Source organism: Podarcis melisellensis (assembly GCF_964234715.1).
Source record: "Podarcis melisellensis genome assembly, chromosome: 17".
In the NCBI taxonomy this organism is placed as follows: domain Eukaryota; kingdom Metazoa; phylum Chordata; class Lepidosauria; order Squamata; family Lacertidae; genus Podarcis; species Podarcis melisellensis.
Genome location: NC_138534.1, coordinates 13112126 through 13130367, shown reverse-complemented (window position 1 = coordinate 13130367; position 18242 = coordinate 13112126). Strand labels below are relative to the sequence as shown.

General features: G+C 45.3%; 1 protein-coding gene across 8 annotated transcripts in view; it reads left to right on the top strand.

Annotated features, from left to right (window-relative positions):
* The window catches only part of SMARCA2 (SWI/SNF related BAF chromatin remodeling complex subunit ATPase 2), a 128355-nt gene that overhangs the window by 92305 nt on the left and 17808 nt on the right, over positions 1-18242 (top strand). For 6 of the 8 annotated variants that reach the window (XM_081893720.1, XM_081893722.1, XM_081893719.1 and 3 more), the window contains one exon: positions 8378-8595. In XM_081893720.1, the coding sequence (XP_081749846.1) occupies positions 8378-8595 (218 nt within the window). Of the gene's footprint in view, positions 1-6471; positions 6583-7293; positions 7315-8377; positions 8596-18242 lie in introns of those variants that run through there. The other 2 variants (XM_081893725.1, XM_081893726.1) reach the window with 2 other exon arrangements.

Genomic DNA, 18242 nt, shown 5'->3' with positions numbered 1-18242 from the left:
TGATTGGCCAGGAGTGACTGCTGTTCTTAGGAAACATCAGCAGAATGCAGCAGGAGACAGAATCAGAATCCAAAATGACCTTACACATTGGAGTCCAGGGCCCAAGCTAACGAAACTAATTTCAATAGGGACAAACGTCAGGTTCTGCGCTTAGGCAGGAAGAACCAGGTGCACGAATATAGGATGGGGGACACCTGGCTTTCCAGTAGTACATTTGAAAAGGATCTAGAGGTCTTGGTGGACCACAAGCTGAAGATGATGCAGCTATTCTAGGCGGCATCAACAGAAGTCTAGGGTCAAGACCAAGGGAAGTCATAATCCCGCTCTGTTCTGCCTTGGTCAGACCACACCTGGAGTACTGTGTCCAGTTCTGGGTGCCACAATTTAAGAAGCTGGAATGTGTGCAGAGGAGGGTGACCAAGATATTCAAGGGTTTGGAAACCAAGCCTTATAAGGAATGGTTGAAAGAGCTGGGCATGTTTATTCTGGAAAAGAGATGAGGAGAAATGAGTCCTCTCAAGGGCTGTCACATGGAAGATGGAGCAATCTTGTTTTCTCCTGCTTTGGTGGGTAGGACTTGAACGCATGACTTCGCATTACAAGGAAGGAGATTCCGACTCAACATTCGGAAGAACTTTCTGACAGCCAGAGCTGTTTGACGGTGAAATGGTCTCCCATGGGAGGTTGTGGGCTCTCCTTTCATGGAGGTTTTGAAGCAGAGGTTGGATGGCCCTTGGTCAGGGATGCTTGAGCTGAGATTCCTGCATTACAGGGGCTTGGACTAGATGACCGTTGGGTCCCCTTCCAGCTCTCAGATTCTCTTGGCAGCCTGAAGGCATTGAGCAGAGGTGGGAACAGGCGGCATTGTCCCACCGTTAAGTAATTTGTGAATATTGTACATGTGACAGGGTGGGGGCTGAGTGGCGCATACGATCCGTCTGTTGTGTTGTGTGCGCATCGTTTGAATTGCAATCCACGGATGTGGAAAATGACATTGCACACAGACTAAAACAAATCCACAAATTTACGCCCCTGCCTCTCTATTTTTTCCTTCATGCACCGTACTCCTTTGTGTGGTTGTCGTTCTTTTGAGATCAATAAGGTAGTTTCTGGTTTCTTTTAGAGCGATGCCTTTGCCTAGGAAAAAGTGAGATTTCCAAGTATTTTATGCTCTTTGTAGAGCAAGGCTGGAGAATCTTCTTTCTCTGGTGAGTCACATTCCCTCAGAGATAGCAGTCGACCGAAAGTGTGCAGAGCTGGAGCCAAATATGGGGGGGCACCCCTTCTCTCTCCCCCTCTTTACCACTCCATGTTTTATCTCCCTCTTGTCCTGCAACTTTCCCCCTCCCAACCCCCCTTTTTAAACTTTCTGTTCACCCACATGGACTTAGGTGAAGGGCTGCACAAAATTACACCAAGGGACAGATCTCTTTTTGGAATGAAAGGCAGTTATAAATCTGTTTGATAATGGTGATGATGATGATGAAGATGCTCTCCACTGCTGTAATTGCAGGTCTAATTGAACCTGTCTCCCTTTCCCCTTCGCCACCCTTTTCTTTCAAAACAACATTACCAAGCAAGGAAAAAGCACTGCTTCATAAATACCCCTTCTGTCTCAAAACATTATAATCTTACAAGGCCAGTTTTATTTTACTTGGCCACTAAGCTGTCAGTCAGTTGAAAATTCAATAATGATTTACTTTTACTGCTTGGAAGGTGGGTTACGGCCGCAAGTTGCTATTTTCTCAATGGTGGAGTCTGTTCGCTTCTGTTCATAGGAGGGTAAGAAAGAAGGCAAAGGCAATTCTTCATTTGTGACATTTTGAACACCCAAGCTGCTGTTTTAGAACAATTTCAGCTGGAATAAATTTTATTTGAAGTAACTTTTAAAAGGAAGAATGCTTCTGGTATTAACTAGTATGTTTCAGTAACGTTTAAAATTAAGACCAGCAGTATGGCCTTATAAAAATTAGGAGCAAAAAATGATTGCAAGAATCCAGCAATCTGCCAGCATCTGTTAGGTTTGTTTTAGCCCTGGGTCAGCACAGTGTATGGTCACATTAAAGGTAAAGGGACCCCTGACCATTAGGTCCAGTCGTTGCCAACTCTGGGGTTGCGGCACTCATCTCGCTTTACTGGCCAAGGGAGCCAGCATACAGCTTCCGGGTCATGTGGCCAGCATGACTAAGCTGCTTCTGGCAAACCAGAGCAGCACACGGAAATGCTGTTTACCTTCCCACCGGAGTGGTACCTATTTATCTACTTGCACTTTGGTGTGCTTTCAAACTGCTAGGTTGGCAGGAGCAGGGACCAAGCAACGGAAGCTCACCCCGTCACAGGGATTGAACCGCCGACCTTCTGATCGGCAAGTCCTAAGTTCTGTGGTTTAACTCACAGCACCACCCGTGTCCCTTAACCTTGGTTATCCCTTTGCAAAAAGGGCAGGGGGCAATTTCTGCTTGGCAGATGGGGGGAGGGGCAAGGGATGTGATCCCGTAGGTAATCAGGAGTGTTATGGCCCTTTGAAAACTCCAGTGGTTTCCATAACTATGTTCAAAGAACTATAATCTCTTATCTTTCCCTACTTTTTGACTTGCAAGTAGAATATGGCTGCTTTTACTTTTTCAGAAAACTACATTCTAAGAAGCTTATTTATCTAGTAGAAACATGCATATCCTATTTGGGCTTCTGCTATAGATTAAATACAAGTAGGTGAATAATTGCTACACCAGTCCTTTAAAAGTGCCCAAGAGAGAATGCTAACTGGGGTGAGTTTCATTTTGAGAGCGTAATTTTAGGTATGCACTGAGGTGGCTTTCCATGCATTGCACCTCATACTCTCTTTGTGCCTTTTAGGAACCTCTGGGGGCGAACCCAAACTCCCCACATCCCCGGGCAATGGCTCCTTGCTCCTGTCCGGTGATGAGTCTCTAGGTCAGGGCCAGCCCATTGCATCTTGCCACTTGGTGCAAACCACGAAATAGTGCCAACCCAAACCCTGCTAGGGAATAAGCAGGGAGTGAATATCTGCATCAGAAACAGGGGGGAGAGGAGAAGGTCAGCAGCCCCTCCCTTTCACCAAGAGGCCGCTGCAGAGGCAGCGTGGCGAAGGGGTGCCGCTGAGGACGTGGCAGATCAGCCGCCAAGGGGAGTGCGGCAGGTTTGGCTGCAGCAGCAGCAGTAGTAGCAAGCAATGCATTCCTTAGAGGCCAGATCTGCTGCCCCTGTGGATCCTGGCCACCTGAAGCAGTTTCCTCCCCTTGCCTCAGGTGTGTATTGCTAACCCTGGCTCAGTTGCCAGACAACCTCGGCTTAAGCTCACGGACGGAAGGCATTGCGATTTCTGCAACCGGTTGCAGTTACCCCGGTACAGCTGCACATCTGTGTTAGAGGTTGATGAAATAACATCCCAGAAAGGCTGGAAGGTTTATTTTATTTTATTTGTTGAATTTATATACCGCCCTATACCTGGAGATCTCATGGCGGTACACAATTCCCTTCTGTCTGGGTTTTTCTATAATGTGGGAATGAGACGTGAAATCGCCCCGGCTTTCCATTGGTTGATTCTTTGCTGTTGGGATCTTGCCTTCGTTTCCTCCCGTCCATACAGATAACATGAAGGAGAACTCCCTGGACTTTTCATGGTGCAGAGGTTGTCCTGGTCAGGACCAGTGCTTTGGACATGCCCTGGGAGAGATGTTCCTCCGAGGTGGGCAGCCTTTGGAAAATACTGCAAGGAGTAGTTCTTCCTAGAGCAGTGGTGGCAAACCTATGCCGCACATGCCAATTTGAACTGTATTTGTCTCCCCCCGGTGCTGATTTTTTTTTAGTCAAAATGAGAGTACCCTAAAAAAAAAAATAGAATAAAAGCACTGGTTTATACCACAAAATTATGTATCAGTGGAAAGATAATTTAATGAAGAATATAATGCAATAACTTTTATGAAGGATTATTTATTACAACAGCAGTCATAAAGAAGAAATGTGAAACAGACAGAAAAAATGAGATATACAGGTTAAATTGCCGTGTTGGCACTTCGCGATAAATACCGTATTTTTCGCTCCATAAGGTGCACCTGACCATAAGGCACACCTACTTTGGGGGGGGGGGAATTCAAGAAAAAAATATATGTGGCTCTTGGGGCCTTTTGCGGGAGGTGGGGGAAGGGAGAGAGCCTCGCTCTGTTCCATCCCCCACCTCCTGCAAAAGCCAGGGATAGCCGCGCGAAGCCTCCCCAGGGCAGCGGGATGAAGGCTCCCCGCTGCCCTGCGGAGGCTTCGCGGACTACCCCAGAGCTGCTCAGGAGCTTGTGGGGCTGGCGGTGGGGGGAAGCCTGGCTTTCCCCCACCGCCAGCCCCAAAGAGCAGGTTGGGGAGCAGCGGAAAGGCGTTGTGCAGCTTTCCCGCTGCTCCCAGAGCTTGTGGGGCTGACGGTGGGAGATGTCGGGCTTTCCCCCAGCCCCAAAGAGCTTGTCGGGGCTGGCGGGGGAAGCCCGGGTTCCCTGCCCCCAGCCCCAGGGACCACACATTCGCTCCATAAGACGCACAGACATTTCCCCTTAGATTTTAAGAGGGGGAAAGTGCGTCTTATGGAGCTAAAAATACAGTAAGTGGGTTTTGGCTTGTAGTTTGGGTACTCGGTCTCTACAAGGTTCGCCATCACTGTCCTAGAGCTTGAAACGTCCTTGGTCATCTTCCAAACACACTTGCCTTTCCCCCCATCCTTTTAAATTCCACGACCTCCTTGGGTTAATTCTGGGCAAAATGTTCAGCTGGTAAGGAAATGCGGCTTAAGACGAGTGTCTCCGGAAGCTGAGATGGGAACAAGCCTTTTGCTTCTCCCGTGGAAGCTCAAGTAGACCATTTCACCCCAAACTGGAAAATTATGCTTTTTCAGGATACTAAACCAACCTCAGACCCGTGTTTTAATACTGTGGCTTGTTCCAAAGTTGGTTTCCCCAGTTTCCCAGTTCAGACAACACAGAAAACAATGGCAAATTGGAGAGTTCCCAGTTTGCTTGCATTTGTGGACAAAGGACCTGTTCATATCTTGTCCCCAAACTTTATCCCAACCCCCTTTTGCAACCAAATTGTGCTACTGGTATAAAATCTCTTTTTTCCTTTTTTTATTGTGGAGTAATAGGTGCTAAGTTGATTAAAATAGGGTCGTATGAGTTTTAAACTCTGCAATTTCGGTGTTTTCGGGTGTGGGAGTTATTGGTGGTTTGGAGTGCTCAGACTGTGTTTTGTGTGGGTGTTTGTAAATAAAGATGCGTTTAAATTTGTTTGTGGACCAAAGCCAAGGTTTGTAGGGAATCAAAGGTAATCATGTTTTTGTATCCATTGTCTTTTGTGACCAGAGGACCCGCCCCCCAAGATATTTCAGTTCCAGAGGCCAAAAATCAAAATGACCCTGAGGAATAAAATTAGACAAAGTTCTTGGGAGCCCTGCTTGTTGAATAACCATTCTCTAAGCAACATAATATATGAAATTATCACGTGATTAAGAATGGTAATGCTCGGTTGTATTTTCGCTTTTTTAGAAAGCGAACTTGACTTCTGTAACAAATATGCCATTAATAAATTCAAGTTAGGCTTGACCTATAACTGGATTGAGTATTTGGTACTAGAAATCTTTGATCTGATTAAAATAGTGTTAATTTCCATGGATTGTCAATAGAATGCAGAATACCAGCTTCTGGGATTAAGAGGTTAAATTTAAATTATTGGGAAGTCATCACAAAAGAATGGTCAGTATCCATATGCTACCCACAAATTTATAGAACTCATAAATTCTAATATGCATATATCAGCCGGGTGAAAATGATATAATCTGCTGCAATATCATTTTTATTCAGATCCCTTTTGAAATCTTGCTAGCCATCAGCAAATCCAAGCAGCCTTTTAGGTGTGGCACCTGAGAGCATGAGAGGGTGGCAGTGGGATTTGAGTATGTTGTATTTTGCACATGCTAAAAACAGAAATATTTCGTTCCTTACGCTTTTGTCTCAAAGGCATGTTAAATCAGGAAGATTTTCGAAGTGCTGCTGTTTTTAGCAATCCCTGCATCTCCAAATTTAAGAGAACAATGAAGCATCTTTGTGTGTGTGGTGCAGCTTTAAAACGCACGCCTCTCTATTTTGCTTTTTTTAAAAAAAGCGTGTGTTTATATCCCTTGGATTTTAAAAAATATTAATGTACTGTAATTAAAAAGCTTCCGGGAAACTGCCCTCCCCCCCTTCCAAAGAAAATAATAATAATAATTCCTGATTTGAGTTCCTGGAATAATAAGGGGGAAATATGATAAGTACTTGTCAATATTAAATCAGGCTGGAGGAAGGAGGCTGCAGGCCTTGTGGAAGGTAGAATGAAACAGCAGAATTCAGCCCCTACAACCCTCTCAGGATTGCATTTTCCGTAAAATAAAATTACTTGTGTATGAAAACATAGCCTTTCCCGGGCTCTCTTTTCCCCCCTGATCAGCTGATGAAGAGACTAGCAGCTCGCTGCTTTGCTGGCTTGTTAATTTTATCCCCACTAACTGTGATTTCCGATAGCCGGCCTGCTGCTGATAGTGGTAAGGTAAATATCCTTTTTCCTTGCTGTCGTGGAGATTCAGTCGAGCGGCATCCCGGGAATGCCTAGGTGTGCGCCGCATCCCAGGCCGGTGTGTGTTGCTGCCGCGTTTTCCGTGCACAAACGAGGGATTAAGGGGAGCAATGGCATTAACTGTTGACAGCCTTGCATGCTGCATTTACGATGAGCCTCCGAGATTTGCAGAACAGTTGCCTTTGCTTAAATCTCCGCTAGCTGCTGGTATGTGTGCACCGGGGTGTCCTGCTTGAGCCAAATGAATATTCATGAATTTGTGTGCAGATAATTCTTTTTTTTTCCCCTTCTTCTTCCTCTTCTTTTTCTGCTCCTTCCTTCCTTCTTCCTTCCTCCTCCTCCTCCTTCCTAACTCATCCGATCTCCAGCTCCTTCTCCGAAGGCAGTGGAAGCAGGATGGAAATTGTCTTTTGATGATTCAGGCCTGGCTCCCAGGCACTCCCTCTGGATTGTGTGTGCATTCATGTTCGTCTGTGGGTTTCCACATTGCAAGATGAATAGGAAGCAGGTTGTTCTGCGTCTCTGACATGCCCGCCTGCTTTGTGTGGTGCACCAGGTTTTGTGCACACAAAACGTTTTGGCGAGAGAGACGTTGCGCCCAAGTGAAAGAAATTGTGCCTGGGCTGCAATCACTCTTTGTGTATTGATTGTTGCACTCACATGTTCATAAATATTAGCCATGTTTGGTGCTGTGGAAAAATGAAGGTAATTGCCTGATGATTAGAGCTCTTTCAGCTCTGAGAAAAAGGATTGATTATCATGTGCATGTGTTGCAGGGAGCACAGGAAAGCAACAGGGACAATGTCAACATTGGTGTTTTGAGAAAGCCTTCAGCACAAAAACGGAGGTGATTTATTTTTAAAAATCAGGAATTTTTCTTTCTTCCCTCTAATACCTTTGTCATTTTCATATCCTGGAAGACTAAACCGTCCCACATCTCTGGGCTTTTTCTTCTGTTTTCTTAAACCAAAGAAAGTTCAGCTTCTGTGATTGTCACACATGGATTTCTTAGACAGTGTGGACAGATTTCCTTTAAAACAGGTTTGTTTTTGTAGCAATTTCCACCCTCTCACTGCATAGTGCTGCTGCCTGAGGTTCACAGCACACATTTGCAGGTAAATTTTGAACTAGTGAATGTTGTTTGATTTGTGTTTGCGTGGTGTCATTTTCCTCACCCCACAGTGCCAATATTCTTTGCTGCACAACAATGTGTTGTCCAACACTTCTGCATTGTCAGTGGTCAAGACCTTAGCTGAATATTGCATTCGTGGCGTTTTAGGTGTGTAATTTGAACTGATTTGAAAATTCTGTTTGAAAATTTCTAATTGAAAGAATCTGGTTTGTTACTTCTTTGTTCAAAAAGGGGAATTCATATAATGTATGCGGGTGAATGTGTTTTGAAGAGAATTCCCCGCCCTTTTTAATGTTTGCTTTGTCTATAAATATGTATTGAAAATGATGTATGAATGGACATATTAAAATATATTGATCATTCATTGAGTGTGCATGGAGACAGTTGGAGCTTCAATGGCCTTTTTTGGGGTGTGGCCTTAACACTCTACAGTTGAATGGATTACTCCGACAAAATTGTTACTTTGGTTTTACGTTTAGCGCCGCTGATTTCCCCTAATATTTATATTTGGACTTCTGCTTCTGGATTGATTCATTTTATCCTTCAAAATTGTCTGCACCTTGCAGAGGTTATAATATATAGCATCCATTGGCGTCTTCAATTTTGCAAATAATTTTTTGGTCTTTCCCAATTAAGGCAATCGAAGACGGCAACTTGGAGGAAATGGAAGAAGAAGTTCGGCTTAAGAAGCGGAAAAGGAGGAGAAATGTAGACAAAGATTCGGGCAAAGAGGATGGAGAGAAGGCGAAAAAGAGGAGAGGAAGGCCGCCGGCGGAGAAATTGTCACCTAACCCTCCTAAGCTGACAAAGCAGATGAATGCCATCATTGATACTGTTATCAATTACAAAGACAGGTGAGCTCATATTTACCTACGTCAGTTCCTTGTTTTCTTTGTAAAGACTTACTTGCTCGAAAATAGGTGTATTTTATATGCACACATGTATTATTCTTATGTGTCAGTATTAAATGCATCATTTATTGAACTATTTCATGCCACTTTTCAGGGCAGAAAAGCTCTCCCATGGCAGCGAACCAACAAAACTGCCATGTTTTAAAAGTAGGATATAAATGTAAAATAGTAACATAAAAAAACCACAGTTCCTCCACACATCTATTCAGCGCTTTCACAGCATCCCAGGGACTAGGAGAGGAAATGAACAGCCTGTCATCTGATTCCACCTTGCCCAAACCTCCAAATTCCTTCTCAACAGCTTCATGTAGTAATTAAAAAGCACTTGGGGACAAGATGGAACCCAGAAGCCATGGAGCAGAACCGATGTTCGAAACTCCCGTTGTTCCAGGCGCATTTTGCGGCGGGGAATTTCATTCAAAGTGAGCGGTTTCTGAGCTCTGGGCGCAATCCTGCACCTAAGATTTCAGATTGAAACTGCAGAGTGGAAGGAAAAGAGGAGCCTCCCCACTTCCAGCTACTCTTTGAAGACTGGAGAAGAGACCCTCTTAAGAATATTACGGAGGTGGGCAGGGGAAGGACCAGACTGTGTGAAAAATGAACATGATATTTTAGCTGCAGTCCATTCATTTTCAGCTTTGTATTCTTGTTATAAAAAGTGTGCCTGGACATTTCGTTGTTGTGCCCATAACCTGGTTTAAGGTGCCCTTGAGCTCCTAGCTTTCCTATCTCAGTTTCTAGCCCTGAGCAGTGCAGGGGTGTCCCAGCATCGCCTTCTGGCTCCATCCCTCCCAAGAGGATGGCAGAATTAATAGTATGTTTTCAGCAGAAACTAGGGGCAATATGGAATTACTCTCCTTCTTGCACAGAGTGATTATTTTACTTATTTATTTATTTGCTGCCCTATACGTGGAGGTCTCGGGGCGGTTCACAGAACAAAATCCAAATATAAACCCACAAAACATAAACCGTATTTTTCGCTCTATAAGACGCACCAGACCATAAGACGCACCTAGTTTTTGGAGGAGGAAAACAAGAAAAAAAATATTCTGAATCCCGGAAGCCAGAACAGCAAGAAGGATCTGGCTGCTGGGATAGCCACGTGAAGCCTCTTCAGGGCAGCGGGATGAAGGCTCCCCCAAGAGCCGCGCTCCTTTTAATGAGCGAGCGGAGCGTGTGTGTGGCTCTTGGGGGCTGCTCTTCTCCCTCCTAGGGGAAAAGCCCCCAAGAGCCTCACACACGCTCCATGTGGCTCTTTAAAGGGAGCGCTGAGCAGAGCCTCCCACCTGCATTCGCTCCATAAGACGCACACACATTTCCCTTCACTTTTTAGGAGGGGAAAAGTGCGTCTTATAGAGCGAAAAATACAGTAATCAAAATAAAAACAAGAATCCAATTCCCACCCTCCCCCCAAAACCCACATTTTAAAAGGGCATAGGATGTCAATCAAATCAACCAAAGGCCTGGTTAAAAAGGAACGTTTTTGCCTGGCGCCTAAAGGTGTATAATGAAGGCGCCAGGCGAACTTCGTGGGGAGAACATTCCACAGATAGGAAGCCACTGCAGAGAAGGCCCTGTTCTGGTGTTGCCACCCTCCAGACCTCTCAAGGAGAAGGCACACAAAGGAGGGCCTCAGAAGATGATCTCAGGGTACGGGTAGGTTCATATGGAGAGAGGTGGTCCTTAAGGTATTGCGGTCCTGAGCCGTGATGGGAAAATGCATTAGGTAGTAAGGATAGGAGTTGGGTTTGACAGTTAGGGGTGCCATTCACAACATCTACAAGGGTCTTCAATATCTTGGGGAAAGCTCCCATTCATTTGACAAACCATGTCATCTACTCCAGCAAGATATTTTAGTAGTGCAGTTTCAGAAAGATTTTTAAAAAGAGATATTGGCAGCGCTGAAGATGGTATCTCCAATTTCTGTTATTCTGACATTACAATCCAATGCACGTTTAGCCAGAGTGGTTTATATCCAGGGAAGTGGATCTGATAAGTGCCACTTACAGGACAAAGGTTCCTCACAGCTTTGTTTGCAAAAGTATCGGTTTCTGGCTAAAATACATTCCTGGAGCATAACTATTCTTTAGTTCTCTGGGGTGGACAGCAGTGTGACATTCAGCATCCGTTGCATCTAGTAAAACGAAAGTGTTTTGAATATCCTTAGAAGTGTTTGAGGTATTTAGTATTTATATTAAAAAGTAAGTCTTTGCTTTACCCACTTCTTCCACTTCTAAAATACTTCTTCCTATGAGTATACACACTTCCTGTTCCTGTTCCTGTTCCTTTTCTTTATGCAGTGCAAATGACAAGGGTGGTGCCTTTTAAAGACATGAAGTTGTCTCTCTTCGACGTTAGCATCAAGGCAGAATTCGCTTCTGCATGGTGGCTCAAACTTATCGAGTTTCATGAGGCTCACACACAGTTTAACGTTTCTAAAGATTGCCGGTACTAAAACTAGGACGTTTTAAAAGCAGAAACCCAGTTTTCTCTTGTGTAGGATAATGTGTTCCAGATTTGGTGTTCAGATCATGGCTGCATGGAGACGCCATGCTAAACTTCCCACGGGCTCAGCCATGGTGGCTGTGAGGCAGAGATGGGATGCTTTCAGTCCTGGTTCCAATGAACCGCAGCAGAGCTGGCCCAATACACTTCGTGGCTTGAGTCAAAACAAAAAATGGCGCTCCTCCAGCATCTCTCCATCGCCTGAAGGGACTGTGAATGTCCGAGGGAAGCCCTGGCACACTGAAGGGGGCCGTGGCAGTCCCACTCTTCCCAGGTAGCGGGGGGCAAGCATTCCGAGCTCCTGGGGGGCTGGATCTGCCCCCCTCCCAGCCGTCGCCCAACTGCCTCCCCAAGCAAGATGGGCAGACCAGCCCTGGACCACTGTATCAGGTGCTGTCCAAACCTTAAACTGTGGTTTATCTTTACTACAGCTTGTTGAAATGTTTAAGGTAGGCATGTCCAAAGTCCATTTCAGGGGCCTAATCCGGCCCGCCGGTCGGTTTAATCCAGTCCCTGTGGCAGTTTATTTCCTGGGGTAAAATCCTAAGAAAATCTCAACAGCTTCAATCCTTAAAAAAAAAAAACCGCAACAACTTCAGTCCTAAAAAAAAGGTTAACAACTTTGGTTGGCCGTTTGGTCGGCCCTCGCAACCCTTCAATTCCTCAGATCTGGCCCTCTTTGAAAAAGGTTTGGACACCACTGGTTTAAGGAAAATTGTACTGAAGAACAGCTCAGCTTTTTGGATTCAGATGGCATGTCAAGTTGTGGTTAATCAAAAATGGAAGCAAAGGCTTCTAAGCTCTTTCTCATGACCACAGCGCAGAGAAGAAGAAGAAGAGTTTGGATTTGATATCCCGCTTTATCACTACCCGAAGGAGTCTCAAAGCGACTAACAATCCCTTTTTCCCTTCCAACCCCACCACAAACACTCTGTGAGGTGAGTGAGGTTGAGAGACTTCAGAGAAGCGTGACTAGCCCAAGGTCACCCAGCAGCTGCATGTGGAGGAGCAGGGAATCGAACCTGGTTCACCAGATTACAAGTCCACTGCTCTTAACCACTACACCACACTGACTCCCTGGGATGAGGCTGGCTCATTTTCATCACTTTGGTTTATCGCAGGGTTTCCCAAACTTGGGTCTTCCCCTGTTTGGGGACTACAACTCCCATCATCCCTGACCGCTGGTCCTGCTAGCTAGGGATGATGGGAGTTGTAGTTCAAAAATTGCTGGAGACCCAAGTTTGGAAAACCCTGGTTTACTGAGCCACATACTAGTTCAGTGACATCTTGGAAGAACAGTCTTTTGTTTAAATATTTTCTGAAGCCTGCCTAGATAGCACATTTTTTATATGAATGATATGGACAATTTTGCAACCATAACATGAAAACGTTAGTAAAATCTGCTTATAGATGAGAATATTCCAAATTTTACGTGTAAGGTGGGAAACATAAAATTTGTATTCAAAATCCTTTTTGCCCGACATAAGCAGACCATCAGAAATATTTTGGATTTTGCATATAGCCTACATTGGTGTGTGATCCAAGTTTATCTTAAACCGACTTGCAGAATATCCTGCCCAACTTCTATGTTCCTTGCTGTGATTAATTTGTTAATGAATTTGTTTATCCCCCTTGGAAGCAACATAGAAGTTTATTCCTCTAGAAAGGGTTCAGTGATACCTATCTGCATTGCACAACTTGTCAAACTCAAGTAAGAGCGGCTGGATTGTGAATATGAGCCCCTTAATGAGAGAGATGAGTGTTTTGAGAAATAGCACACAAATAGTGTCCCCTTGTGGCTTTGTGCATATTGAAATTCTGATCCTGTTATCTGGTCCCCAGACAGAGCATCAAAACAGATAACTTCTTAAGGGGAGCTCATTGGAAGATGTAGGGGTGTTGGGAAAACTCCCTGGGGTGCCTGCAAGCCCCCAGAACTCCAAGCATCCTCCGATAGGCACAGCTCTGGAAAAGGCATCTCCATTCCAGTGCGCTTCTAATGACATACATCATAATGATGTATGCACACTAAGCTTCTGGCATATGACAGCAAGAAGCATGAGACATCGTAGAGCTAATCTACTATTTATTTACCCACTACTTACAGACATAAGGACGCGAGTGGCGCTGTGGGTTAAACCATTGAGCCTCGTGGGCTTGCCGATCAGAAGGTCAGCGGTTCAAATCCCTGCGACGGGGTGAGCTCCTGTTGCTCGGTCCCTGCTCCTGCCAGTCTAGCAGTTCGAAATCACGTCAAAGTGCAAGTAGATAAATAGTGGGCAGTAGGTATAGAAAGGTTGACTACACCTGGTCTACAAGTTTGAGAAGGGACACCCTGCAAGACATTGTCCCCGCTGAAAGACGGGGTCATATTCATCTCTGCAGGAGTTTCTCTCCTTGCAATGTCAGGAAATGTGAGATGTCCCTGGGGTATTCTCTGGTCTTGCTTCCTCGTGATGGCACCATTTGCAGAGTTGTATTATGGCTCAGCAAGGTGGATTTGATTTAAATCAAATCGATTTAAATCACTAGTCAGTAAGACTTGATTTAAATAGTTTTTTTAAGAGAAAGACTCATTTATTGCTTAATATTTACAATATCTTAATATTTAATATCTTAATATTTACAACCAGATGAAAGTTTCATTTTGGAATAATAAGTTTTCAGGGTAGTTTTTACAGTTACATCAAAAATTACTGATTTGGTTATACTATTAGAAATACATGGAACGATAATTATAAAATTGTTGTGAGGTTTGATAAGTTAACTGTGTTTATATTTGGACAACTTTTCTGCTGTGCTTTATTGGAAGGAGGAAAATAATCATTTCCTTAATGACAATTTAAACAGTTTACTTAACTAAAACAATAATGGTATAGCATATGGATCCATGTATGTTAACTGATGTGGCTAAACGATTTTTGAAATAAAAAATTTAGACTGAGTTTTAGCACACATGAAAAACTTTAAAAAATCCTTATTTCCTGTTGAATAGCCTTTGGACTCTAACGTAACTTAAATAGAAAACTATCTTTAGAAAGATTATTCCCCCCAAAGCATTTTATTTTAAAAATCCAATTTAAATAAAAGAAATCTGATTAAAATTTAAAAAACCAATTAAAAAAAATCATTGATTTTTATCCACCCTGTGGCTCAGGAAGCCAAGATTCTGACTTTGTCCATTTACGGTGCCCTTCTCACAACCAGGGCACTGTGGCTTCCCAGTTTGGATGACACAGAAAGCTGCCGTCATTTAGAACTTTTCCTAAATGACACATTTATTTTCCTAAATAATCGCAGAGGTTTGGTGGGAAGGCCAACAGCTCCGTTCATATCTGGACTGACTAAATGGAGATGGGCTTGTTCACCGTGACCAGCTTAGATTGCACAACGGACACATGAGTTTGCTATCTGTTCACAAAACTCAAGTGAGCTCAGAAGTAGCCTTATCCCATTGATTAAGCGTTTGTAAAATTAAAAACACGGGCGCTTCCTTCTCTTTTTATAGCAGCGAGTTAGCAATGGGAGTGTTTTCCTGAATGTCCTCCTCCCCGTTTGGCCCTCGGGAGTCGGGGACCACCACCCCCCGGCCACATCTGCAGAGTGCTTTTGCCTGGCGGAAATGTTTCCTTGATCTTTTCTGCTGCCCCTTGCTCACCACTGGGGAAAGTGGAGAGGTCTGGGGGGTGAAGAAATCTAGGGTTTCTGCATGGCTGGAACACAACCTGCCATGCAAGGGAAAGTGTCCCCACCACCACCATTTTTGCCCTTTGGACATCTGTCCCCCCCACCGCTGTCACAAAGCCTCAGGAAGGTTGCCCAAGGAGGAATAAAGCCATGGAGACAAAAGAGGTTCCCCAACCCATCCTGAGAGCTGAAGAGTTTTTTGCTTAGCTAGAAGTGGGTTTTAAAAAGTAGGTGAGAGATTACTGACATGCGTCCAAAATGTGGCTTTGTAATTCTGCAGAAGCCTATTCTGCCCATTATAATGAAAACAAAATTAATGATGACTCAGAACAGGGACAAAACATGAAATGCCATCATCCTGAATCTGTCCTTTGAGGTGTGCTTCTGGATTTTGTATGAAACAGTCAGTGGTGAACTAATGCCAGGGTACTGGAAGAAGGAAAGATCACCAGTGTTGAAGCAATGATTCTTCAGCCTCAACTTTGTTGGACTGGTCATGTTGTGCAGATGCCTGATTATCGTCCTCCAAAGCAACTCCTCTACTCCGAAATTAAAAATGCAAAGTGTAATGCTGGTGGTCAACAAAAGAGGTTTGTCTCAAGGCAACTCTTAAAAATGTAGTATAAACACCAACAATTGGGAAACACTTGCCTGCGAGTGCTCCAATTGGAGAACAGCCTTTACCAAAAGTGTCATGGGCTTTGAAGGCACTCGAACTCAGGACACAAGTAAGAAACATGCCAAGAGGAAGGCATGCTTGGCAAATCCACACCGTGATCAACTCCCGCCTGGAAACCTATTTCTCCACTGTGGAAGGACATGTGGATCCAGAATTGGCCTCCACAGTCACTTACGGACTCATTGTTAAAACCGTGTTTATGGAAGACAATCTTACTCTGCTACGAGGGATCGCCAAAGAAGAAGTCAGTAAGTTACTTTGCTTTGTAAAATATTTTTACACCAGCAAGAAGAGAGCAGGACCCCTCGCTGGCTTCTCCGTCTTCTCAACCTGATTGGTTCTAAATAAGGAGTACAGCGCACTAGCACCCTCATTCTTCCGGTTGTGCGCCCAGTGGCTGCACATAGGAGCCCTGCGCATCTTGAGCATCTCTACCCTCGAGGGGGATCCAGATTGGCCCGGGGTTTCCCATCACTTGGGGGCCTTCAGTGCACAGCTGTGGGGCCCCCTCCTGCCTTAGCAAGTGAATGTGCAGATGGCAAGCTGTGAGGCCAGGGGTGCAGGGCTGGCCTCCCTGGCCAGCAATCCCATAATATGGGGGGTGCGCGCATATCTCGCACCACATTTATTGGAGCTCAGTCTCTCCCTCCAGTCTTTGGAAGACTGGAAGAAGCAGTACTGGGTCAGATCGATTCACTTGTTGTCCCCCCCCCCCCAGTCAAAGGGGGTGGGGTGGCGCACACTATTTTTTGTTCATTGAACATGAGCTAATCCTTTTAAGAGACCCCCGAAGCAATGTTTTCAACTTCCATGTCTCACTTCCATTTCCCTACAAAGGCAAATGCTCTCACTAAGAAAACCATCTTACTTAACTGAGGCCGGGATGGATTTTATTTCCTCCGTTCTTCAGGCCACTTTTGGTCAATTCCAACTAATTCTCTTCACTGGAGCCTGGATCATTTAAATGGTGTGATGGATCAACGGGAGTGGCAAGGGGAGCTTTAAAGAGTTCGTTGGCCGTCGTTAGCCTTGTTACCCTCATGGCAACAAGTCCATTATCCTCTGGGACGCAGCGCTTCCTGGTACCAGGCCGCGTCTATGGCTCTTTGGACTCATTCAGGGGGGAAAGTCCCTGCTTGCCCGGGCAGAATTGCTAGGATTCCCAGTTGGTCATCCATGTTTCCTTTAATGCAAAGTCCCTTAGAACTGACCAGACGAGGGATGTTTTCAGGCTCGGATTTGGGCGTCCCTGTGAGATTTTCCTCCGCTTCCCAGCCAGGGCAGGAGCCTTTGGGGGCGCTGCTTCTTAAGCGGGGGGGGCAGTTTCCTCAGAGCAGACGGGCAACATTGTCAGTCTTCCCTGAGCATCTCCCGCCAGCTCCTGCCCAAGCAGTGAAAAAATCGCTTCCTTTCACAGCACTGTGCCATCCCCCCCCCTCCCCAAGCACCCAGCTTGTTTTTCCTCCCCACGTGGAATAAACTGCTGTTTCAGCCTTTGCCAGCTGAGATTAGGTCTGCCACAGGATGGCTCCCCAATGGCAGAAGTTTGAGAATTTGCAGGTCCCGCTGGAACTTGAGCAGAGCCAGTGTGGTGTAGTGGTTAAGAGCAGTGGACTCGTAATCTGGTGAACCAGGTTCGCGTCTCCGCTCCTCCACATGCAGCTGCTGGGTGACCTTGGGCTAGTCACACTTCTCTGAAGTCTCTCAGCCTCACTCACCTCACAGAGTGTTTGTTGTGGGAGAGGAAGGGAAAATGAGATTGTTAGCCGCTTTGAGACTCCTTTGGGTAGTGATAAAGCGGGATATCAAATCCAAATCCAAACTCCTCGCTAGGGAAGCGGCTGTTGCTCAAAACCCCCAATCCCACCCCTTAACTTCTCTGTCTCGGTCTCCAACTATCTTCACCTCTTTTTTTTAGGGGAGGGAGCTAGTAACCAGCGTCGGTGGCTGCCCATGTCTTCCATAGCTCTTCCAAGGAAAATCTGCCCCAGGTGGGACACGAGGGGAGAAAAAGGAAACTTCTAAATCTCAGTCTTGGAGCTGTAACAGAGTGGGTGGGGTGAAGAAAAGCTATTTATTAGGGTCCAATTACTTGGGGCAGTGGTTTTAAAAAAGCCCAGGAAAAGAAAGAACCCCTTTCTTGGTTGAGTCCCCCTTTCAGTATGGTCTACCTCAACTTCCCCTTGGAAACCTCCATTTTGGGTTCCCGTAGGCGGAGCTGGCGACACTCCTGACCTGATTCCCAAGGCTGCCTGGAGGGGCACCTGATTCCATTAAGACATTTCAGACCTGATCCAAGCAGCCCTTTCCACATCATAGAATTGTAGAGTTGAAAGAGACCCCTGAGAGAAATCCATTCCAACCCTCTGCAATGCAGGAGTCTCAGCTCAAGCGCCCATGACAGATGACCACCCAACCTCTGCTTAAAACCCTCCAGATAAGGAGAGTCCACCATCTCCCGAGGGAGACCGTTCCTCCCTCGAACAGCTCTTCCTGTCAGAAAGTTCTTCCTGATGTTGGATCTCCTTCCTTGTGACTTGAAGCAACGGGTTCGAGTCTCCAGAGCAGGAGAAAACAAGCTTGCCAAGCGCTGTATTTCTTCAGTGTCAAGAAGTCCCTTCCAGAGATCCTTAAACAAGTCAAGGAAGAATAAACTAATGGTTCATGCATTTTGCCCTTTTTACTCCAGAAACAGGATTCCAGGTTCTCAAGCCCTTTG